This window comes from Trichechus manatus, unplaced genomic scaffold (genome assembly GCF_000243295.1).
Source record: "Trichechus manatus latirostris isolate Lorelei unplaced genomic scaffold, TriManLat1.0 scaffold00039, whole genome shotgun sequence".
Classification (NCBI taxonomy): domain Eukaryota; kingdom Metazoa; phylum Chordata; class Mammalia; order Sirenia; family Trichechidae; genus Trichechus; species Trichechus manatus.
Window position 1 is genome coordinate 18,827,872 of NW_004443975.1, and position 26,755 is coordinate 18,854,626.

Consider the following 26,755-nt stretch of genomic DNA (forward strand, 5'->3'; position numbering starts at 1 on the left):
AAAAGATGGCCAGTGAGATTTTATTCTATTTTGTTTTGAACCCATTGATGTAAACACATTTAATGTGTTTCAATCCATTGTGCTAAAAATTAACTCACCTTCAACCAATGCGAGATTATTCAAGTTGGTTCCTGAGTCTGTTTTTTTGCTACTGATCTTTCCTTTCTTCTTTGCTTTCTGGTATGTTTACATTTTCTAGGCTCATTGGACCTTTTCTTGTCTAGACCAAAAATCAGCCATTTCTCTAAGAAGTCTCTGATTCCTTTATCGGTAAATAATCTTTAGGATCCACAATCTGAATGCTAGGTTTGTCATTTCTAGGCCTTTTCAGGGAAATTAATTTAGATTTTTTTTTTTAATTTAAGATAAAATATATTTGTTCATACTAATAGATTCAGTTTAAATTAAAGACTTCATTGTCTGTTTTTTCCATCATTGATTTTAATCCCTCTTTTCATCCAGCATTGAAAATATTATATCTCAATGGCACCAGAATAATGCTCATTTTATTTATCCCACTGTACACAAAGAGCATTCTCAGAATCACCATACCATTATGACCACCAATAAAATAATTACTAAAAGTAGTTTAAGATTTTTTTCTTTTTCTGTTCTTTTGTCTTTAGTACATATTTCACTGAGAAATTCAACTTCCCACGTTTTAAAGTCACTTGAAATAGTTTCTAAGTGTAGATATACCCATGTGTTCATTAGTTTCATTACAATTTTTAGAGATTACTTTTGAAAATTTGTTTGTTTTGTAATAACGTAAAAATATTTACAGGTTCCACAGTCAAATCTACACAAGGTAGACTTTGAAGAAGTCTATCTTCCCCACTTTCCCCTCCACTTATTCCTTCCCTGCCTCGTTTAGGTAGCTATTGTGTTTTGTTTATGGTTTATCCTTCCATTGCCTTTTTTGTTTTTGTTTTTGTTTTTTCTGTTATAAGTCAGTCATCAAATGTATTCTACTTTTGTATAGAATGTATTCTATTTTTGTACTTTTCATTTGCTTACATCTTTAAATATTTGCACTGTATCGATATGTACGAGATGCTACATTGAAGCATACAGCCATTCAATACTATGCTGTCTCCTATAATCATTATTTAGTTTTAGTTCTACAAGTAAATACATTTGTAATCATCACCACCAGTTCATAAGTCAGTGCTTCTCTATTCTTTTTGTTTGTCTGAAGTTTTTTCTCTAGTTGATTCCTCTGGAAGGGATCATGGGAACAATATTCCCTGAGTTCTGATTTTTTTAACAGTTTGTCCATGGCCTTTATATTTAAAGGCCAGTTTGGCTGGATATAAAATCCATAGCCTGCATTTTCTTTCCTTAACTCTCTCAAATATGTTACTTCATTGTCTTACATAAAACATTGCTCAGTGTCTGATTTTCTTTCACATATAAATGATTTGGTTTTGCCAATGTATATTTTTGTTTTCTTTGAAGTCTTAAGAATTTCACTAGACTATATTGTAATGTTAGTCATTCTAAGTGTTTTTACTCAGGGATAATGTCTGCTCACTTTTTATTATTTTAAAATAAATGTCAAGAAGGTTTAATTATAATTTTTCATATTTGTTTTATTGCTTTGGTTTTGTTGTTTCAAGAAAATTGTATTATACATATATTGGATCTTCTTTGCCTGTCTTCTGTAGCTATCAATTTCTCTCTAATCCTTTTTATCTTTTGTTTTCAATTTTCACGTTTTCGTTCTTTGCATATTTCGTTATAGTCTCATATTCTATGTCTTCATTGTATTTATTCACTCTTATGTTCCTTCTAGTTTAGTTTCATTTCTGAAATGCTCTTTTCCTTTTATTTCTAATATTTCTTGAATTCTGTCATCTTTCTTTTTAAATCTTTCTTTTATTCGGTCACCTCATTTCAGAACTTCTCTAATAGAGATTTATGTTGTTCTTTCATTTTCTTATTTTCCTTTAGCTTGTTTTAAAATAATTGATTATAGTTTTCATTTGTGTAGGTATATTTCTGGAGTGTTTTCACAGTGTCTAAGGAGCTTATTATCTTTTTTCTTATAATAGTTTTGTATGGGATTCACTCACAATACTTCTCTGTTGCTCTTTTTTTTGTCATGCAGAATAAGGTGTGATATGCTTTTAGGAGGGACAAGGGGGACAGGATGGCTTTCTAATTTCATAGCTTTAAAGCTTCCTCTTATCTTCAAAAAAAAAAAAAAATCATAATTACAGCCTCAAATTTTCCAAGATCTGGGTGTTCTGTTTCCCTTCCCGTTTTTATACGGACCTTTCCTGTGCTTTGCCCCTGTGTCCTCTGCCCTGGTCTGTTTCCCTTCCCGTTTTTATACGGACCTTTCCTGCGCTTTGCCCCTGTGTCCTCTGTCCTGTTCTGTTTCCCTTCCCGTTTTTATACGGACCTTTCCTGCGCTTTGCCCCTGTGTCCTCTGTCCTGTTCCGTTTTCCTTCTATCTCGGCTGGTTTTTCCTCAGTGTGGGAGTTTATCCTGGAAGGTGGCTTTAGTTTGTTAGTTCAAACGTTCCTAGGCTCCAAGCTCGTTCAGCACCACAGACCTGTCACATCTTGGTCCTCTCGCACTCGTTTATAAACTGGACCCTGCAGAACACCTCCCAAATCTAGCATCTTGTTTTCATCTTGACTCTGTACTTTCCATTAAGTGTCTGTTGGAGCTTTGGGGGTTTCCTGGTACAGGAGGCCCTCAGAAAATCCCTCTGCTTCTTCCTGCATAGATGCTGATATCGTGGAGTCTCACAGCTGTCTGTGATTTATAAATAACCACTTGGCTTTTTGAGTTTTGGGAATACTTTGTCATCTAGTTATTGTAGATGTCATCCAGGGGTTTTTAGTTATGTTACGTGTTTTTATATAGATTCAAAAACAACAATGTCACTGCCACCATATTCCCAGAATACTCTAATTATGATTTTTTTTGAATACTGATTTGCCAGGGCTTCTACGTTATATGCTTATTTTTAAGTGAGGTGACAGATGATGGGGTGATAAATGGCCAGGGCTACATTTTTCTAATTATACATTTAGCATTTGCTGGTTCACTATTCTTTTAGGATGGTATCGGCTCTGATTCTAGAAGTGATGTTTCCTGCACTACTTTCACACACCTTTAAGGTCCTACCTAGTACATAAAAGGCTCTAGGCTAGGTGATGTGGATGGAACCCAGGAACTGTGGCGTCTGCATTATGGGAGTTTGTAACCTGGTCAGAAAAACCTGTCCTTCACTCTTTTGTCTCTTTGACCTTTGTCGCCTCCATCCCTTCTTCCCACTGTAGTCAGAGTGACATTTATGGAACTCAAACCTGTTTGTGTCTGTTTAAAACATTTGGATGGTTTCCTGTTAGCTTTAGGATCAAGTCCTGCACGTGGCTTACAAGGCCCTTCCTGGCCTAGTGTTTCTTACTTCTCCAGCCTCATCTCTAATACTCCCTACTCAGATACTGTATACCAGCTGTATTGAACTCATTCCTCTAATAAACTGTGCCCTCTCTGTAGTAGAATTTAAGATTCACAAAAAGGATATAAAGTACTGTGACAAGTCAGCTTGAGAACCCATGATTTGGTATGCTGTGTTCTACTGTATCAGTATAAATGACATTCTCATATGTTAGCTTGTAGAATACATTACTAGCTAGTGATAAATCTATTTCCCCAGTTTTACTATAACAATATAATATATTCTGGTCGACAGTTTCTCTGCCTCTTTGCATTTATGATTGGGAAAAATATGCCAAATTATACCATTTTCAGTTTATCACATACAAGTTCCCTTTGTAGGAAATTGTTGGTAACTCTTATGGAGAGCATATTGTGAGGAAGGCATTCATTTAATCCTCACATCAAGCCTATGAGATTGGTTCTGTTATCACCTTCATGTTACAGATGGGATAGGTGAGCTGTAAAAGCATTGAGTAACTTGCCTAAGTTCACCCAGGTTGTTAGGTGGAAGAGCAAGAATTGAACCCTGGTCCTTTGGCTCCAGCATGTGCCATGCTCTTAACCGAGAGAGAATTTAAAATATACTGCCTAAATTGGAGAATAAAAGATTTTCTCCATTTTTATAGTTAATGCAATAGTATTCACTTTCATGTATTAAGTCTTCACTATGTGTTTTAAGTCATTCCTAGAATTACCCTATGAAGTATATATTCTCATTATCCCCATTTTACATATGAGAAAACAGAAATGGTCAAACGGTGGTGAAGTTTTACAGCACTGTCTTCTTTTTCAACTCTTATTTCTAAGCTTTACAAAAATTAATTTGATGGCTTTCTGAAATCTGAGATCTTGTTTTTATGCAAAGCTGGTGAATCTGTTCTGAAACAGTAATCCTAAATATTATTTAGGTTTGTTTATGTGCAAAGAAAAATGACAATATTCTGAAATCATGGCTAATACGATCATTGTATCTAAAATTTTAAAAATATAGGGGCTTGAATGCTTTTTAAAATAAATATATAAATTACAAAATAAAAAACTTGGCTTATATTAGAAATTTCATTTTGTAGAGTAGTTTCCTTTCCCGTGCACATTTAAAAGTGATAGATCTTTTAAATATAGAGTGATAGACATCTTCATATGAAACCTGAATTAAAACAATTATAAAGGACATTTTATTCCAGGATTTCAGTGGTGAAACTATCCTGAATGAAAGCTGTTGCACCCCTGTTTTTCAAAATTTTCAACAGAATTGAATTTGGGGAATCCTGAAGCATTCTCCATCCTGATTACTGCACATTAGTTTTCACGGAATCATCAAAAGCCTCCAGTAACTTGGATGTTTATTGCACTGTGTTTCACAGTCTAGTAAACGTTTGCTAGCAAGTCTGTAAAAGTTTTATGGACATAGTGTTCATTCATCTGCCCAAAAAAAATCACAGAAGAGGTGGGTCAACTGAAAACATTATTTTCTGAAAGTTATACCTAATGAAATGCAAAATTATGTAGAAGAGAAACATTTTTTTAATTTAGTTTCGTGTATATGCTTCAAAATCTGGCTTACGTATATGAGCTTGATTTTGCAAATATTTATTTTCTGAACCCCAAGAAATGGACCAAATAAGTTTTATGGTTCTTAATTTCCAAAAGTAAGCAATTATTTATTAAAGAAATTTAAGCCCCAATAAAAATATGAATTATCATAAAAAGTTACCATAAAAATCCTGGTATGCCTTGTTAAATTTTATTCAGTAACTATTTAATAAGTCCTTGTTACAGACAAGGCATGTAAGTGCTAAGGGAAATTTACTTTAAAAAAAAAGAAAATTAGATGTGAGCCCTGTTGTGTTCAAGGAACATACTGTGTAACTAGTTCACGTAACTGTATAACTATCATATAAATGATAGAAAACATACTTTCTCCAGGGAATGAAAGATTATTTCTAGCAACAAGAATCAGCAGTGAAGCACAAAGGAGCTGGCATACCCCTGGGCCACAGATTCCCAACTGAATTCTACAAAGAAACAATAATTTAACCCAAGTTCAAGTGAAGTTTGTGTTTATGGGGTGACACAGTCCTGACAAGTAGAGATAACTTTTAGAAGTTTCAGCCATTCTGGCCTTTTCTCAAAATATCTGGTCTCCGTTGATTCCTCAATATGAAGACAAAAGTGGCAGCCACATGTCCTCTGCTCTGTAGCAGTTATACTCAGCAAGTGTACATTACTGCATGTAGAACTGTGACATCACCGTAAGTCTTCTCAACAAGCAATGTCATAGGCCACTTTACCGAAAATCAAAACGGAGCTCAGTCCTGAGCCTGTATTTGGCAACTCAGTCATTGAGGTGAGTGGTAGACTCCCGAATGAGGGACGCCTCTCAGCTTCAGAAGCCACCTTGGAAATGGATCTGCAGTTGATTCCATTTCTGTGTTGGAGTAGCAACTTCGTGGCGACACCTGCAGCAAAATGCAGAAGGATGTCTGCAGAGACTTACGGGCGGGTCTTTTTCCACCGAATCCAGTTTGTCAGTTTGGTTAATAAATTGATTAATTCAGTCCAACGAACAGCTTCATTCTTTTTTTTTGTTGTTCCCTAGAGAGTTTAAAATAATTATGAATGGACGGATTCATTGAATTTATTGACATTTGATGCGTCCAGGAAGGCTTCTCTCCTCCAGATTTGCACAGCTCCAGTCATATTGAATTGCTTACAGAGCCCCAGATACGACATATCGTGTGTACATTCTCATAAGGCCTAGAATGCCCTTACTTGCTGGTTTGGAATTCTTTTTGAAAATCATTTTCCCACACGATCAGTAGACTTGAACTCTTAAAAAATGAACACCATAACTTTTCTGTTTCTCAATCCTGTCTTATGGCATAGGGCATGGCGTGCATTAAATTTTCAGTAGAGGCTTATTAAATAGAGTATAATAAAATAAGTTAAATGAGGTAGTATGCAGAGGGGGGAAAAGTAATTCTTTTAAGTCAAACATACCTTGATTTAAATATAACAACTCCATTTTCTGTATATGTGATCTTTGACAAGTAGCAGTATCTCTGGACCTCAGGCTCCTCAGACATGTAATGGGTTTTATGTGAGGATTAATGAGGTACAGTATGTGAAAAAGTCAAAAATAATACCACATAAATAGTCAGAACTCAGTAAGCCTGGATGCGCCTGGTAATTCAGTTTATAAATTCTAAGACTTAAGAAACCAACATGTATTCAAAATAGTATATATGTGTGTGTGTGTGTGTGTGTGTGTGTGTATACACATATACACACACAGGCAGGCATGTATATATAGATATATTCTCTATTCTGCCCTTTTAAATCCACCATTCCCCGAGCTGCTGATAGAAAGAAACTGAGCACATATCTCTTCCAAAATGCGACCTCGGGACCTCAGGTCTGAACTTAAAGCTTGGTTTAGAGTCTGAGATATCAGAAAGGGTAATACAGTAATTTAGCACAATTGAAGAAACGTATACAAATATCATGTTCTGTGCTAGGTAAAGTGGTTATGAAAATGAATAACGCATGGACTTCACTCAGAAAAATTAGGAGTATTAGGAATATCCCATCGGTTTATCAATAGATATTATAAATGGCAACCGTGCCAGTCTGTGAAATAGTAGTAACATTATCAGAGGCAGAAGGTAGAATTAGATCTGAATCCATATCCTGATATGATGGGGTTTTTTAATGTAAGATGCAAGATGTTACCAGTGTCAAGACCCCAATGTATAGAATATAGATACATATCTTCTTGTGTTTTATGGAAATATCCAAAAGAGTCATGTTTATTTTGAATTTTTTTTATTTCTTCTAAGATCAACACTAGGTTTATCTGATCATTTTTAAGGAAATTATAATAAACTTATCATTGAAAATCCATACCAAGTGTCAATGATAAACAGATTCCAGTAATATATAATTATAGCTAGGCATCGAGTCAATTAAATCAATCAGTTTACTAAGTCCCTACTATTTCCTAGGTACTGTGGTGTGAAGAATAAAAGAATACTCCAGGATGCCTCAAATATATTATATTCTACTTGGAGAGACAATATTCAAATCTGAACGCAGGCGAAATGAATTTTCCTCAGTTTTTCCAAACGAGGTGGTCTGCTACTGTAGCCTGTGGACTTTTCCATTGTAATGTAATTTCCTGTTCACGTGTGTTGCTGTATTAGGCTGTGAGCTCTCGGAGGATGGGAGCTATCTTATTCTTCCTTGTATTTTGTTTAGCACCTAGTAGAATATCTCATACATAGTCAAGATGTGTTAATTGTTAAATGAATGTTTTTAAGTGAATTTAGATAACAGTTCAAGAAAGTGGATGTGTTATCATTAAAAAAAATGCAAGATTGATTGCCAGATGAAATGTTGAGGCAATAATTTTTACAGTGGTTTGGTTGGTTTTAGTTCAATACACATTTATTGTTCTCCTAATATATGACAGAAGCGAAGCCAGGTTCTGGGAATGAGACATGGTTCTTGGCCTCCAGTTGTTCTCTGTATGTATCTGACAGTCCCCTCTACACTGAAAACAGCTCGAAGCCATACCATTTGGTAAGTGTAGCAACAGAAATATACTCAAATTGGTGTCAAAATACAGAGAAAAAGCACTTGGAAGAGCGCTGAGCAGCTAGGGAAGTTTAAAGAGAAAGAATGTTTAGACTCGAGTGTACCTTGGAATTTTGAAGAGAGAAGGAACAAGCTCTCAGAGCTGGATAGAACTAAGAACATGGAAAGGAAATTTTCTGAAGTGGGTAGAAGAGAGTGCTCTAGTGTTCACACATGTATATGACCTAGGGTACTAGCAGTTCCTGAACATACTGGACAGATAAGCGACGCATGATGTCAGCACCATGTAAACCAAGATATAACAACAGTTCTCCCAAATATCTTTTGGGGAACCCTGTTGAAAAATTTATTCTGTGAACAGGTTAACATTCTTCCAAATGTGAGAATTTTTCCTCATTCTCATGCTTAGAAAGCTCTAATTACTACCTGAGTTGCATAAAACACTCACCACTTTTCTGGTATCATTTGTGTGAAATAATGAAGAGGTACAAAAAGAAAAGCTGTTTAAATCAGCTCTTTAGGGATATGGATGTGTCTGTTTATTAACACACATAAGGAATGATATAATCAGAATAGCAGTCACTTTGGGCCTTAGATGAAGTATGGAACATACTACATGGAAGAAGAAAGAAGTCTTTGAAGTAGGAAGTGCTGAGAGGCAGCCAGTGGGCTGACCGGAGAATGTTGGTGGGGTTCAGACTCGCAGGAGCAGCTCCTGTAGGTTTTCATTGAGTTTTCAAAATGAAAACATGTATTTTATTCTTATATGCTCTGACACGTTTAAAGCAAGCAGGACCAAACACTAAGGATAAATTTAACGTTTCTATTAACTCCAAAAGAAAAAAAAAGAAAACCTACTTGTTACTTAGAAACGGCCATAATTATTTCCCTATTGGAGCATATTGATAGTGTTCAGATGTAACAGATTTATACTGCCATAGGTTTATATGGCGTGCCTTTCTTGACATTCTGAACTAAGCATCATTCTGGGTGTGTTGGTACCACAGAATACCTACCATCAAGATCCTACAAATTCTCCATCAGAGACAGACAACAAAACACGAGGGAACCTTTCCCAAGCCCACCGTTGACCACGTTCTGCTGTCAGCTGACTCACCTCAGCACAGCCTCACGGTCTCCTCAAACGTCCCCTGCGTTCTCATAGATCTCTGTGAGCCCTTGCCCAGAGGGTCATGCTGGACCGTTTCCTGGGCTTTCACTTAGCCGTGTGTGACCATGGAAAAATTACTTTTCTGTGCTCTGGGCTTCTCGTCTGTAAAATGGGAATGGTAATAGTAGTAAGATTAATAACTAACAGTTATTGATTGCTTACAGTGTACAGGCTCTGTACCAAATGTTTTACATGAATGATTTCTAAATAAAATCTTCAGAAAACCTTTCAGGTAAGTAGTATTCTAATCATAGTTCTGGCAGTAAGGGAATTGAGGCAAAGAGAACTTAACGTCCAAGGTTGGTAAAAATGCTTCTTAAATATTGACAAATATGGTGACAAGTGTGCTTCTTCAAAGATCTAGTAGGAGAACAGAAATGGTGGCGTCAGAGGGAGCAGGTTCTGACTCCCTGCCTCATCCCAAATGCAGATCAGGCCATAGAATCAGGAGCTGGAACGCTACCACGCTCCACAGTGTGAAAAGCTTCCCTGTCCTTTGACAGAGAAAACCCTCCAGCTGCCAAGTCCACTTACATTTATTAATTCTATTGTTTTGCTGTTTTCTAATTCCTCTAGTTGTAATTATTTTTTTTTTTTTTGCAAAAAAGAATTCAATAATAATGAGAGGTGTAAAAAAGAAAAAAGAAATCCCAGAAAATGCCATCACATAGAGCTTATCATCATCGGTATTTTGTTGCTCAGCCTTGCATACCTTTCTGCAAACATGTATGCATATTATTCATTCATTCGAAAATACTAGTTTAGTGTACCATGAAAAAAAGTAAACCAGGCTAAGAGTGGCAAGGTTGCTTTTTCAGCTAGAGCATATGGAAGTATAGAAATTTGGATGAGGCTTTTTTAAAACTTACATTATCAAATTATTGTTGGTGATAACTTTGATTAGGAAAGGTGACCTAAGGGTATAGAATATTAAATAGTCCATAATAATTTTAAGATAGGTATTTTCCGTCTTAGGTTGCAAGCAGTCGGTTATAAATCTGCCTTGTCTGTTATTTGGTAACCTTCTCTGTTAGTGGGTCGGAATCGGAAGAAAACCATGGACCTCTTGCTAGAAACGTGCGCATGCACACACTTTGCACGTGATTTTATCAGGTTCCTGGATCACCTGGAAGCTTCCACCTGGCCTCCGCCCTCCCTCTCCCTTGCTCACTATATTTCAGCCACCGGCACTGCTCCCAGGAGTCGGAGAGTTCTCCACAGGCAGGGTGACAGCAGCAGTGCAGCCAGGTCCCCGAGCCCCCGCAGAAGCCTCCTGACACACAGCGGTGCCTCCTCACGGTCATCAGGGGCCTAGGAGCTACAGGGATGATGAGCTCCTAAGCCCGGGACCTGGCACATAAACAGACGATACATAAATCTAGCTCTCATAGAGCCACCTGAGGCAGGGTAAACCGCCTGGAAGGAAGTAGGTCTCAACTCACCCTCTGACTGAGGTAGAAGAGGCAGCAACAGGGCAAAGCCATCTGCGGTTGTTGGGGGGTACTGCACACTGGCAGACAGATCACTCTGTGGGGTGGGGGGAACCTCAGACAACAGGTAAGGGGGGATTAGTCAGCAGAGCAACTTGTCTGCACAGGTAGGCAGTGAACAGGGATGGGAAGCAGGAACAGCTGACGATGCCTGGACGAGGGTCAGGCAGGCAGCACTAGAGACACTAAGCCCTGTTGGCAAAGCCTCGGTCACCAGGCTGCGTTTCAGTGCCAGAGCTTCGGCATCTGGGGTGGCCCGACAAGGAGCTGAGGTGCTAGAAGGTTTGCTGAGAGAGTTTTAAGTCCAGGATGAGTCAAAGACCCCGTTCCTAGGAAACAAGTACTGAGTTCCTTGCACTGAGCTAAAACTTAGGTCACCCCTCGCTAAGGTCAGAGTGACTCCAGAAACAGGTGAACAGGGCTGAGGCGGAAAGTGGAGCCACGATGACCAAAGCTGTAGAGAAAGCCTGCCAGAACCTAGAACTGGGCAGGGGTGACCAGCCACAGCAAACGCAGAGGGAGGCTTTGAAGGAACCACTGAAAGATGGAATGCAGTCCCCTGGAGTAGTCAGCACATACTTGTGCTTGAAAGGACTTGATAATGGATGTGGACTTGATAATGGATGTGCATTTTGTTACAAAAGGAAAAAGAGCTAGATACTGATGTTTACGCGTTCAGTTTAACATGCGGAGACGTGACACACACGGTCAGTCGGGCGGGAGCAGAGGCCGTTCACGCCAGGCCGGCTTTTCCAGTCCCTGTGCTTCTCTGCCGCGTCGCCCCTCCGTGACACCGCAGACCTGCTCCCTTTCGCAGCAGCTGATGCCCTGTCCAGCCCTATATTTTTCTAACTGACAGTGAGTGGTGTTGCCAAATGCCAGGGACCATGGTCACATCTGTTTGTCTCTCCTCTGCAGCTTGTCGGAGGCTGCTTGGGAACACATTTTATCCAGGGGGCAGCTTTCACTGGCCTCACTCTGGAAAGCCTCTGTTTGTAAGCGCGTGCAGTGCAGAGTTCCTATTGTCTTCTCTTTGAAATCATTCTGTTGGGCACTGCCTGCTTCAGTCCTTGTCAACTCCATGTCAGAAGCCAAGTTTTCAGGCAAGGTGGTTCTTACTAGGGCTCCCCCCACCCCCGGTTTGGTTTTTTGTTTGCTTGTTTAACTTTATTTCCTGCAGTTAAAACACCCAGCTTCCTACCTTCATGCCATTTTAAAGACTAGCTTGCAGCAAACAGTGGGATAATCCAAGTGAAATCTGTTTAAAAAGCGTAACAGAAAGGCAGGAGCTTCTTTATGATTTCTGCTTTTCTGATATGTAAGAGGAAAATTTTCAAAACAAATGTATGGGAAACTGTACTGAAAATCATAAGTGACAATGCTTAATTCATAAGGAAGGACTCTTATCTCTTTATCCATTCCGTTTAAAGACATATGCTTGTTCACCCCGTATGGAAGGTGTCAGTCATTATAAAGTGAGCACAGTTTTGATTTGTCCCCTCTTCTCCTCCCCAAGCAAAAACTAACCCAAACAAATATAGTGATAGTGTCCACTGCTGATTTCCTTCCAGCACCTTACAGAAGGATCTCAACAGTGTTTTTAGTAATTTGGGACCTGTTCATAGAACAATGTGGTGTTCTTCAAAACACCACAGCAAAAAACCAAAAACAAAAAAAAAGATACTAGCACCTTGAGTGGTAATCCAAGCGTTCTGCTTTACAAAGACAAATGGCTCATTTATACGGAAGAAACTCATTTGTTCGGACACTCATCGATTTTAAATTAAAAACTAAGTGCTGTTTTATGTGAAGAGTGACAACAGTAACAGAGTAGACCTTACTTAGTGTTAGTAACTCCAGCGCACCTGTCTGAAGGAGGAGAGGAGAGAGCGCAAGCCTCAGTGGGCTAATCTTTCCGATCAATAGTCCAGATCTCTCGGTGTGCTGCAGCAGACAGTCAGTTCTTGGCAGAATTACTGAAATACAGCTAGGTGTTCTTCTTATGGCTCAGGGCTTCCAGTTCAATCTGCTGACTTGACTAACTTTCTTCACCTTGAATGTCTGTCTGTCTCTTCCTTGATGTATCTGTGTTGTGGCTGGGGGAGGAGAGTTGAGTGGAAATATTATAGTCTGTTTGTTCTGTAAAGATACCCAAAAGGGACTTTTTGGCCCAGCAGATGCCAAAGAGGTTTAGAAGAGGGAGTTGTTTCTGAACTTTGTTATTTCACTATCTTTGTAAACAAGTCTTCCTAATCAAATTTTAAATAGTGTAAAAAAAATAAATAAAGTTTTAAAAGCAGTATTGAGAGAGTGATTTTAATGCAATTAAAATACTCCAATTATATACAACTAGTGCAAGAACAATGTAAGCAGAAACCAACCATAGTAATAGTTACAGTGAGCGCCTACTGTCTACCAGACTCAATTATTTCTCCAAATTTATTTCTTGAGAGAGACACTCCTGGCTAATGAATTTTATTAGCTTAGTTTGAGCTTTAAATGTATCTGAAAGTGATAAAGCAGCCCTCATGTTTCAAAATAACCCAGAAAGGTGATCACTTTTTGACTGCCTTCCCAGCCCTCCCCACCTCCTCGCCCAGATAACGCTAACACAAAGAAGTTTCATTGTAGGACAGCTTTGTATTATTCTTTAGTTATTATAACTGAGGTGAATGTCCTGGGAGGAAATGGGTGCCTGGACTATTGCAAACCTAATTGGTCTCCCTCTCCAAAGTTCCAACCCTGCGGACCCCGGGCTGCCTACCAGCCTTCCATGAATCTGATCAGCTTTCTCTCTTACGGTAAGACCTTGAAAGACTCCGCCTCCCCTGTGAGGCGCAGACTTCCTCATGGGGTATATACGGCATATATGGCTTCCATGATCCAGCCCCAACTTTCTTCCCCAGTCCTATTATGCTATCTTTCCCCCAATCACTGTTCTCCAGACCTCCTGAACTTTTCGTAAGTCTCTGACCAGAACAAACCCTTTACCACTTAAGGGTACTTTTGCTGTAGGTATCTAAAACCTGAACAGCAATGGCTCACATTGTAAGAACACTTACCATGTTTTATCAGGAGGACCAGAAATAAGTAGTCCGTGGGTTAGATTTTGAAGCTCAGTAATGGAAGGTCTGCTCTTCAGAATTCAGATTCCCACTCTTCAGAATGGCACTTTCCCCTCCTTCTCAGCTATTCCTGGCAATTCTAAAAGGGAAACTTTAGTCTTGCTAGAGAGAGGTTTCTAGGGGAATCGAGGATGTTAAAAGGTAATTATTTGCAAAAAGGTGAAATCAAAACTCTTAGATTATAAAATGAACACGTGCAAAAGATTTTGTTTAACTCATTAATGGGAGAACCAGGCAGATGTGAACAAGTAGTTCAAAGGAGAGATCAAAGCAGCACCAATTTATATGGAGTAAACCTGAAAAAACAAACCCATTGCCATCGAGTCGATTCTGACTCACAGCAGCCCTATAGGATGGAGTAGATTCGAACTGCCTACCTTTGGTGAGCAGCCCAGCTCTTAAAGGAATATTGAAATGAATGTGCAAATGGTCGCCGAACTGATTTTTCCACAGGGGAAAGGGTTGTCCCTCCAGTGGAAAGAATTCTTTTGCATGTCTATAGTCAAGAATTCGTGTGCTCTGCTTTCAGTTATCTGTAATTTAGGGTTGTAAGATAGCTCCTGTGGAATCTGAAGCAGACACACTGGAAGGGTAGGCTCTAAATGCATGTTTTCCATTGAAGCACAAATTTTCCTTTACAGAGGAAAAAAAATGTGTTCAACGCAGCGTGTTTAGAATTGTTATAAGGACTAAATAATGTAACTGCTGGTAGAAGTTAATAAAGTGGGTTGTGCCTGCCACCACCACTGCCTTCCCTGATTCACGTGTTTGACTTTATCATCCCGCTCACTGTTTAAACTCTTCCAGTAATAGGAATTCGATGTTCCATTTCCTTTGCATCTTCTTTCTCTTACCTACTCTCCCCACTTTCAACACCACTATGGAATTTTGTGCCAAGTCAATCAGACCAAACCCCATTGCCATTGAGTCAATTACGACTCATAGCAAGCCTATAGGACAGAGCAGAACTGCCGACCTTTTGGTGGGCGGCTGAGCTCTCAACTGCTGCACCACCAGGACTCCAGTAGATACTAATAAATGCTGACTAAATCCGTGAATGAATTAATGTTTCGTAAAAATACGTATTTTCTCTATGATATTTTAGTTTTAAAATTTAATTCGTATACAGTATAAAAAGTAGATGTGGTAGTAACTTGATTTTTCCTGGCACTCTGAGCCAAGACCACCCCTCAAAACCCGATCAAGGTTTCATATTTATTTATCTTAATGGACATTTAGGCATGTATTTCAGCAGAGCAAAGTTAGTCATTAACTAAATGAACTAATTTTTTTAAATATTTTTAATAATTATAAATTTTTCTGTTATAGAATAAAATCATAAACAAAAGGAAGAGAAAATTTGGCAAATACCCATGTAATATTAGCTATCGTGATAGATTTTTTACGGTATATTTATCTGGCTGTGTGTCCCTTGGATTAACCAGATCATAATTCCATTTCACTTTGTGCATAGTACATAGACCCTCTGTTGGAACTAACTTACTCCTTAGCACCAATTTTTCACTATCTTTAGCCATCTGAATGTGTGTATAAATATATATCTTTTTCCCTTTTGAATTAATTTTTTTCTTTTCTTTTTTTCTCTAATAATTGGTTGTTTTCTAATTGAGTCCTATACAAGCTCAGAATATCATCAGAGATCTCTATGAATTACTGAAAGAGCATGCGTTAATAATAAACACGCTCCACTGATTTCTGCCTTGTGGTCCCCAGGCCCTGTCCCAACCCCTAATTAGGGATTCTGATCCAGGAGGAAATTAACAATGTGCCCTTCTAATCTTGAAAAGTTTGAAGACTTTTAAATCTGTTCCATCTTTGTATTTTTCTTGATTTCCCATTGAGCCATTTCTAATTTTTCTCAAAATTCTTTCAATGTTCAAGATTTGACAGAATAACTAGTTCCAATAACAGCCGAAGATTCACTTCTCAGTTCCCAAGTGTTTTGTCTTACAAATATGATGCAATACCAGGGTAACCCGTGTAGCAGCAATAGGCCAGCATTAACTCATTCAGATGATGTTTTCTCACCTAGCTAATAAATAATTAAAGAATTCTAATCATATGAATCATAAGGGAGAGCATCACGATTTTCCTCCTATCTGTTTTAAATGTTTTAAGAGAATTCACTGCTGTATAATATCCTAAAAGAAATTGATCATACTTTTCCTGTAATAAATGTTGTTCTGACAGTAAAACATTAGTAACCAATTGATAACCTAGCAACAATCTTGGGATCTCTTTAGATAATTAATCTTAGCTATTTTCCTGTCAGAAGTAACAGTGCTTGATTTCATGTTGAGCCAGAAAGATTGCCAGTTTTGAAAATTAAAAAGCATTCCTTTTATATTATTCATTCCGGTAACAATTTATGATGGCGCATTTAGCTGCTGAATGCTTGTCAACAAACGTAATTATGTTTCGATATAAACAAGATTGGTGGTTTTACTATGCAGCTCCATCTTTGTTGAGAATGTTTTGATTTAGGTTCAGATTATACAAGCTGTGTATTTATGTGCCATTTTTTTTCCTCCTTCGTTAATAGTTTTTTCTGATAATTGTAGGCAAACAAGCATGCATTTAGGATCCTTGTGCACAGGAGATATCAAACGGAGAAGAAAAGCTGCCCCTTTGCCTGGACCTACGACAGCAGGTAAAAAAGGGACTGGCATGGAACACAAGTGTAAGTTTATAAATCATCATGAATAAAATCGAGTTAATTCTTGATCACGTGCACTGAACAACAGGCACAGTTGCAACAAACTATTAAAAACAAATCATGTTATTTGGTGTCGGGATTCATTTCAGGTTCCTTGTGGAGATTTTTCAAGCAATCGATAAAATATTTGCTACACACTTGCCCAGATGCAAGGCTTTGTGTGAAGTGTTAAAGCATAAAAAACTACAAAGGCTGAATCTTTGGCCTCAAGAAATTTACAGACTAGTTGGGAAGACAAGGCAAATCACCCCAGAAGAGATTAATAGGACTGAATTCAAAATCATAGCAGCAGCCTGGAAACGCAGGCCCCGGGTTGTCGTAGATGGAAACCTGGCCTGTAGACGGGGCAGTCTGGTATCTAGTCCCAGCTCTGCCGCAACCTTAGCTTCGTCTTTCTGTACTTAGTGTTAGCACTAGAGTAAAAAAATCTCTAATCATTTCCACCTCAAAAATCATGTCATTCTAATGATATGTCACGCTAATGAGTGTAGTAAATAAGAAAGACCGCCAGTGCAGAGCAGGGGGAATTCACTGTAGACCTGAGGGGACAGGAAGTCTTGGTGGAGGGGCAAAGACCCCCTAGGTTGGTGGTGAAGGATATGAATAAGATTCACATGTGTTGTAAAATCTTATGAAAGACAAATGGTAAGGGAAGACACATAGAAGTCAGTGGTAGGAGGCGGCCAACTGGGCATTAAAATGTAGATACCCACATGTGAATACACAACAGTTAACCATAATCCATTTGGGATGCAGCCAACTTGGCTGTGATAAAATGTTGTCAGCAAAGACAGTTGATCAGTTACAAAAAGTCATGGCCTTGACTTATTGCCTGGGATCCTTAACCATTCAAATTTATAAACTTTCTCTTGTTTGGGGAATCTTTGCTAGGAAAAGTGATTTTCTTCCCATAATTAATTATAGAATATGAAAATAAGATTCATGTCATCACGAGAGTAAGCAGCGAGAAGAAAAAGAGTTTGTTTGTTTTTTCTGGCATGGGGATTTCCAAGTAAATCAAAGCTGTGAGGCTTGTATTCTCTCTTTAGGGGGCTTCTTTCATACTTCAGCACTAGAAAATCGAAGAATAAAATTGGAACATTCGAATGCGGTTGTCTCTAGAAGGAAGTACATCGTGATGTTATGTGTGTGGTTGTAAGTCTTATACCTGATCTTCCTCTTCTCGCTGCATTGAATTGGAAGGATTGGAAGTAGGAAACACCTTTGTGTAGAGTGTATTTGTGTAGAATAATATTCACCACTTATTGGTCACCTAAGGAGCCCTGGGAAACCCTGGTGGCAGTGGTTAAGAGTTCAGCTGCTAACCATATAGGTCAGCAGTTCGAATCCACCAGGCGCTCCTTGGAAACCCTATGGGGCAGTTCTACTCTGTCCTATAGGGTCACTATGAGTCGGAATCGACTCATTGACAATGGGTTGTTTTTTTTTTTAAAGAGCCCTGGTGGCGCAATGGTTAACGCTCAGGTGCTAACTGAAAGCTCAGGGGTTCAAACCCACCAGCTGCTCCACAGGAGAAAGATGTGGCAGTCTGCCTCTGTAAAGATTACTGCCTTGGAAACCCTATGGGGCAGGTCTACTCTATCCTGTAGGGTCACTGTGAGTCGGAATTTACTGGACGGCAGTGATTTTTATTGGGTACTTACTGTATACTAGAAACTTTATTTTTTATCTTTACAACGATTGTGTGAGCGAGGCACTGTTATCATTTTACGGATCATAAAGGTAGGATTCAGAGAAGTGTTAAGTGAGCTACCTAAGATGATGTAATTATTGAAGGGCAGGTGAGGCTTCACACCTAGGTCTGTGTGACTCCTAAACGCATGTTCTTTCCATGACAGCCTATTTAGGCTTCTTTATGAGAATATATATGGAAGGACGGTCCTATTGTGTATGCTTACTCGAATCCACTCTTATATGTTGTATTATAGAAGGTTTATCTGGATATTGCTATGTAGAAAAAAGAGTATTCATTAAAATACTTCTAATATAGCTCTTCATAGAGGAACATATAGCCACATTTCAGAGCAAATACTTGTCATAAGTTCTCCAATTCAAGTCTCTCATAAAGCAGGTATTCAGTAGAATTCTTTAATATCCCCATTCCGGTTGAATGGTCCCCTGAATTCCCTTATCTTTCAGCGATTCGAACATTAGTGACAAAAACCGGACAAGAACAATTGTAGGAATACTCCTAAGCACCTTAGTGGAAAAGAGACTCTGAGGTCAGGTCTGAACACCCTGAACATACGTGAAGTGAGAAGGAAAACGGATGACGGCTGAGGAGAGGATAATATAATTATTTCTACAAGGCGATTGGATGTTCCACCTCCGTCGCATCAGAGAGAATCACTTATACTGAGCGTAGATATAAACATTAAAGTTCAGCCTAACACATTTTTTTTGTCTTAAGCTCACACTCGCGTATTCCCGGTATTTTATTCAGAACTTGTGATTCAGAATACCGATTTTATTACTAGGCGTTACATAAAGAATGAAATTCTTACTTCGAAGTCAATCTTTCTCATTTACTCAAAAAGCAGCAGAGAATCGTGTTCCTCATTTTCAAATACATTTTTAAAATCCCGTCAGAGAGGAGGAGAGTGAGGTTATTTAAAAGTTTTCAATTTTAAAGGGAATATCTTCTAATCGTAATGAGTCAACTCGAAGGTGAGGATCATTATCTAAATTCAAGTAGGAAATGCCTTTGCGTGAATACATATTGATGATGAGTTGTTGGTTATGAATCCTAGATCATTTTGTCTCTGAAAATTATAATTTTCAATTCTGGAACATAGTCCCATAATAATGAATCAGTTATATTTGTAAACTTTCAAAGTTGAGTTAGCGTGTAGAATTATTTTAAAGAGAATATCCAGGTGCTTTACAGATCCTTCCAGACTTCTCAAAGGACACATTGAATTGAGATATATCTTCAGGTGCCTTCTGCCTCTAGTCAACATTAAACCTAAGCTGCAAAAATGCAGTTGAAGGTAACTCTCTCATTTGAAAATAGAAATAAGAGTTAAAAGCCTTACAGCCTGAATGTGGTTTGAGAATCTCCTCCGGTTTATATGTGAAATATTATTCAGTCAAACAGCAGGCTTAGAAAAATTTTACCAGAAAAATTGTCAGAAAAACTACAATTAGGCACTTTAACTTTATAATCCCAAACTGGGTTTTTACAACAATTTATGCCTCGGTAGATGAACAGTTATACATTGTATAAATAAGCCACCAGTAAAACCAGTTGCCATCAATTCTGATTCCTGGTGGCCCCATTTGTGTCGGAGTAAAACCATGCTTCGCAGAGTTTTCAGGGACTGATTTTTCAGAAGTAGACCGTGTTATTGGTTGAGCGTTTATTAATTGTGACAGGAACACCAAATTTATTTCAGTGCTTTAGTTTATTTACTGCTCTTTCACCTTTGTATTTTGTATTGACAAAGTAAAATGAATATTGATAATGTTAGATATTGATTTTTAAACATATAGCTTGTTCTGTGTCTCATTCAAAGTCACAAACCAAAAGATAGTGGATGTCTCAGAAGCGGGGATGTAGATTTACTATTATAAAATTGAGAACTGTTGAAGCAAGAAGGTTTGCCAGCAGAATGCATTTTATAGTTTGAAAAATGTCATCTGTAAAGGTGAAGAAAAGCAGTGAACAAAATAGGAGGAATATTATTAACACTTTTTTAAAAAGGCAGTCAGCAGTATTGGTTACGGTCTGTGTTTTTGATAGAAGCCATCACTTATGGAGGATTTGATAGTAAAAAGATTTAGATATGTTGGCCCCTTTAGTTTTTAAAAATTTTGTCCACTCTAAATTACTAATTTGAATGTTATCCACAATTAGTATTGCCCGTTACTATTTTGCTTTCTGTTGTGCAAGAAATGAAATAATATCTTTGTGAAAATATTCATCAGAAGGAATCAACCTTTTTTCTTTACATTTTAAGTTATGCAAAAAGGTACCTATTGAAGTTGAATATGCCAGTATAGTTATTGCTCCAAGGCAGCTGTGTGGTTTCATGGACATGCGAGCTCTTGACAAGAAGCTATGTTACAACTTTTTGTGACTTTTCAACTTTTTCCTCCACATCCTACTGTGATTTCAATAGGAAAATGTCTGTATGAATATTTAATGCAATAAAGGCAAGTTGTAAATAATAATTATGGATGAAAATTTTTTTAATTAAAAGTCATACAGAAAGATGATCAGGAAATGTTCCATGTAACCAAGCTTCCATTGCAAGCTGCTAGATTCTTCATTTGTCCAAATTTGTCATATCAATAGTTATACTTTAATCTTGTTTTATCACTGGATCCATATGATCACTGACAAGATCATATGATCTTATCTCTTGTAGGATTTTAAACAGGCAGACTTTCCTTTTTGGATTGTTATTAATTTTGAAACCAGACTATATCTGAACATATAGCAGAAGGCTGGGAACTATACAACATTTTACCTCTTGAAACATAGACTACTAAACCACCTTTCAGTTTTGTGTTTTATTGGAGTCTTAATAAACAGCTCTCCATTCTCTTTCAGTATAGAGAACACTTAAGGAGAGAGTAAGCACGAATATTGGATAGAAAATTATTACATTTTTGACAGTATGACAGACTAAATAACAAGCCAGTACCCCAACTACAAAATACCTAGAAATGCTGAATGAAGTATAAAACCGTATTTTTAGATACTTAGCTGAGATTACAGGAAAGAAAAGGAAATTTTCAGGACCGAAAATGGTCCTGAAGAGCCCCCTCACTCTACCCACAATTCTCCCAGTCTAAGAAACCTTTGAGGCACGTTTGTTAGCACCACCACGGGGAGGGGAGCCCAGTGTAGGAACTGGGTGTTGGTGCCTTATTAAGTCAGAACCTGAAGAGCTCTATTGCCAGAAAAGGGTAGACTAGCAACAAAATCTACCAACAGGCACAGAGAAAAACAAAGAATCTTGTTTCTACCTGGGCTTCAAGTAGAAAACTCTCTGAAGATTTATAACCAAGATTTATGACCATTAATACCCTCACATGGGCTTCTAGTTGAAAATTACACAAAGTCAAAAAATGAACATACAAACTGGTCTCTGAAGCCAATGTGAAACCACTCTAGAGATATCCTGCCTTCAACCTAGGCCTCAAAGAATCACCACAAATAAATCCTTACTGAAGAAGAACACGCAAACTAGAACTAAAAAAAAACTATAAACACAACAGATCCTAAAACAAAGGGTGAAACATTATGGGGGAAAAGAAGAGAAATGTTGTAAAGAACCAAGTAGAAATTTGAGATTATTTTATTTGTTAGGGAAAAAAATCACTGGATGGCATAAACAGCCAGTTAGATACAGCTGAAAAGACAGCAGATTGTAAAAGAGACCTGAATAAACTACCTAAAATGTAGCACAGAGACATGGAAGATATCAAAGAGAGGCTGGGGGACATTTTGAAGGATGAAGTTCAGCATATGTCTAATTCAACTTTCAGAAAGAGGAGTAGACAAATTGAGGGGGCACCATATTCAAGAAGATAATGACTGAGAATTTTTATAAATGAAGAAAAACATGAGTCTTCATATACAAAATGTACAAACCCTTATTAGGAAATATTAAATATAAAACCATGCCTACACACATTGTGGGTGACACAAAGGGTTAAGTCCTCAACTACTAGCCAAAAGGTTGGCAGTACAGACGCACCCAGAGGTGCCTCAGAAGACAGGCCTGGCAGTCTGCTTTTGAAAGGTCATGGCTTTGAAAACCCTACATAACAGTTCTACTCTATACGCATGGGGTCACTATGAGTTTGAACTGATTTGACAGCAACTAACAATAACAATATACACATTGTAATAAAACTTCAGAACACAAAAGACAAATGAGAAGAACTTAAGAGTAACCAAGGAAAAAAGATACAACCTACAAAAGAATTAAATTACAATGGTAGGAAACTTATCAAGAATAGCAGTATGATCAAGAAGGTAAGAGAATACTATTTTCAGAGTACTGAGGTAAAATAACTAAATCAACCTAGAATTAAATATCCAGCTGAACTATTATCCAAGAATGAGGATGAAGTAAAGACAATTCCAGGAAAATATTGAGAAAATTAACACTAAGAGGTCATTACTGAATTTTATACTTCATGTAGAAGAAAACTGAATCCAAAGAAAAAGAATGAAAATCAAGAAGGAATGGTGAGCAAAAAGCTTACTAACATGTGCATAAAGCTAACTGATATACGTAGCAGGTAATAATAACGACGGTGACAATTACCAGGAAGATGCCTAATTTGAGTATATGAAAGTAAAATCGAACTAAAATGCTGGAAAACAATAATATGTAAAATGGGAGGGAATGATAAGTACAAACATTTCAAAGTGTCTTAGTTCTAGTGCTGCTATAATAGAAGTACCGCAAGTGGATGACATCAACAAACAAATTTATTCTCTCAAGGTCTAGGAGGCTAGAAGTCTGAATTCAAGGTGTCAGTCCCTAGGGAAAGCTCTCTCCCTCTGTGGGTTCTGGGGGAAGGTCCTTGTCATCAATCTTCCCCTGGTCTAGGAGCTTCTCAGCTCAGGGATCCCAGGTCCAAATTCATGCTGTGCTCCCAGTGCTTGTTTCTTGGTGACATGAGGTCCCTCTCCTCTCTGCTTGCTTCTCTCTTTTATATCTCAAAGGAGATTGACTCAAAATACAACCTAATCCTGTAGATTGTGTCCTGCCTCATTAACATAACTGCCTCTAATCCTCCCTCACTAACATCATAGAGGTTAGGATTTACAACATATAGGTAACTACATCAGCTCACAAAATGGTGGACAACCACACAATACTGGGAATCATGGCCTAGCCAAGTTGACACACATTTTGGGGGGACACAATTCAATCCATAACACAAAGGTACTTTTTTTTTTTTCCAGTGGAGAATAGTGATACTGATTAACTTTAGACTTTGATGTGTCAGATATGTCTATTGACATGTAAAAGTAGTCACTAAAAGAACAGAAATATATTGTATAACTTCCAAGTTGGTATAAGTATGTCAAGACTCCAGGAAGGAGGAAACAAAAACACAAAAAAGCAAGATAAATAGCATTAAATATGATAGTAAAAATAAATCATACATATCAGTAATCATAATAAATTTAAATGAAGTAAGGGTATCAGTAAAAATGATAATGGATAAAAGAACAAAATCCAGTATATGCTATTTATAATAAATATAACTAAAGCATAAGGTATGATTTAAATGCCAGCCCAGGTAAGCTAAAGTTGCGGATTTATAACAAATGAACGTTGAGAGTTGGAACACTCTCTCCAACTAGAATTGCTATGCTAGTTTAGACCAGCGGTATTTCCAGGAGTTTCCAATTTGTGAATAGAATAAAACCCCAGTTATTTCCTAAAGTGTGGCAGAAGACCTGACATAGTGCAAAATATTGGTGATATACTATTTTAAGGTCAATGTTCAGTCAGTGGAAAAGGTAAACATTTGTACTCAAATGTTCTAAGTTCAGGTTCTAACTGGGATACTTTCTAGCTAGTTGACTTGAGGCAGATGCATTTAACCTCTCCAAACCTCAGTTTCACCTATAAAATGGGGATAATAATAACTACCTTTCAGGTTGACAATGAAGATCAAAATAAATGATGTCTGTGGAAGCATCTGTAATCTCTAAGGGCTGCAGATATTATATTCCCAGTTATTCATGGATGTCATTGTATATATGCTGTTTATTGTTCACACAAATTGAGAGAAGTTAATATTGTATTTCACATGTTGCACAGTGAAATTGTTTTTAAAAACTGGTGTGAGATATGATCATATACACAGAAAACCCCAAAGAATCCACAAGAAAACTACTGAAACTAATTGAAGATTTCAGCAGAATATCAGGATACACAATAAACATACAAAAATCAGTTGGATTCTTCTGCACCAACACAGAGAACTTCAAAGAGGAAATCAGCAAATCAATACTATTTACAATAGCCCCCAAGAAGATAAAATACTTAGGAATAAGTCTAACCAGAGACGTAAAAGACCTACACAATGAAAACAAGACACTACTGCAAGAAACCGAAAAAGACCTACGTAAGTGGAAAAACATACCTTGCTCAAGGGTAGGAAGACTTGACATTGTGAAAATGTCTGTTCTACCCAAAGCGATCTACAGATACAATGAAATCCCAATCCAGATTCCAATGGCATTTTTTAATGAGATGGAGAAACAAATCACCAGCTTCATATGGAAAGGGGAGAGACCCCATATAAGTAAAGCATTATTCAGGAAGAAGAACAAAGTGGGAGGCATCACACTACCTGATTTTAGAAGCTATTATACCTCCATGGTAGTCAAAACAGCATGGTACTGGTACAGCAACAGGTACATAGACCAATGGAACAGAATTAAGAATCCAGGCGTAATTCATACACCTGTGAGCAGCTGATATTCGACAAAGGCCCAAAGTCCATTATATAGGGAAAGACAGTCTCTTTAACAAATGGTGCTGGCATAACTGGATATCCATCTGCAAAAAAAAATTAAACAAGTCCCATCCCTACACCAGGCACAAAAACTAATTCTAAATGGATCAAAGACCTAAATATAAAATTGAAAATGATAAAGATCATGGAAGAAAAAATAGGGACAACACTAGGAGCCCTCATACATGGCATAAACAGAATACAAAACATAACTAACAGTGCACAGACACCAGAAGAGAAACTACATAACTGGGAGCTCCTAAAAATCAAACACTTAAATGCTCATCAAAAGACTTCACCAAAAGAGTAAAAAGACAACCTGCAGACTGGGAAAAAAATTTTGGCTACAACATATCCGATCAGGGTCTAATCTTTAAAATCTACAAGATACTGCAAGACTTCAACCATAAAAAAAGACAAATAACCCAGTTAAGAGATGGGCAAAGGATATGAACAGGCACTTTGCCAAAGAAGACATTCAGGCGGCTACCAGATACATGAGGAAATGCTCACGATCATTAGCCATTAGAGAAATGCAAATCAAAACTACAATGAAATATCATCTCACCCCAACAAGACTAGCATTAATCCAAAAAACACAAAATAATAAATGTTCAAGAGGTTGTAGACAGACTGGAACACTTAGACACTGCTGGTGGGAATGTAAAATGGTACAACCACTTTTGAAATTGATTTGGCGCTTCCTTAAAAAGCTAGAAATAGAAATACCATACGATCCAGCAGTCCCACTTCTTGGAATATATCCTACAGAAATAAGAGCCATCACACGAATAGATACATGCACACCCATGTTTATTGCAGCACTGTTGACAATAGCAAAAAGATGGAAACAACCGAGGTGCCCATCAGCGGACAAATGGGTGAACAAATTATGGTATATTCACACAGTGGAATACTACACGATAATAAAGAACAACAATGAATCCATGAAACATAACATGGATGAATCTGGAAGGCATTTTGCTGAGTGAAATTAGTCAATAGCAAAAGGACAAATATTGTATGAGACCACTATTATAAGAACTCAAGAAAAGGTTTAAATACAGAAGAAAACATTCTTTGACAGTTACAAGGGTGGGGAGGGAGGGAGAGGGGAACTCACTTAGTAGATAGTAGACAAGAATTATCTTAAGTGAAGGGAAGGACAGCACACATTCCAGGGGAAGTCAGCACAACTGGATTAAACCAAAAGCTAAGAAGTTTCCTGAATACAACCAAACAATTCGAGGGACAGAGTAGTAGGGATGAGGGTCTGGGAACCATGGTTTCAGGGGACATCTAGATCAATTGGCATAACAGAGTTTATTAAGAAAATGTTCTGCATCCCACTTTGGTGAGTGGCATCTGGGGTCTTAAAAGCTAGCCAGCAGCCATCTAAGATGCATCAATTGGTCCCAACCCACCTGGAGCAAAGAAGAATGAAAAACACCAAAGACACAAGGAAAGTATTAGCCCAAGAGACAAAAGGGCCACATAAACCAGAGGCTGCATCAGCCTGATACCAGAGCTAGATGGTGCCCGGCTACCACCAATGACCGCCGTGACAGGGAACACAACAGAGAGTCCCTGATGGAGCAGGAGAAAAGTGGGGTGCAGAACTCAAATTCTAGTAAAAAGACCAGACTTAATGGTCTGA

The 26,755-nt window shown here is 37.9% G+C and overlaps 1 protein-coding gene across 4 annotated transcripts in view; it reads left to right on the forward strand.

The window, feature by feature from the left end:
* GPATCH2 (G-patch domain containing 2) overlaps window positions 1-26,755 on the forward strand; it is a 196,192-nt gene that overhangs the window by 160,537 nt on the left and 8,900 nt on the right. For 3 of the 4 annotated variants that reach the window (XM_004375932.2, XM_023730977.1, XM_023730974.1), the window contains one exon: window positions 16,424-16,512. In XM_004375932.2, the coding sequence (XP_004375989.1) occupies window positions 16,424-16,512 (89 nt within the window). Of the gene's footprint in view, window positions 1-16,423; window positions 16,513-17,627; window positions 17,921-26,755 lie in introns of those variants that run through there. The other variant, XM_023730976.1, reaches the window with a different exon arrangement.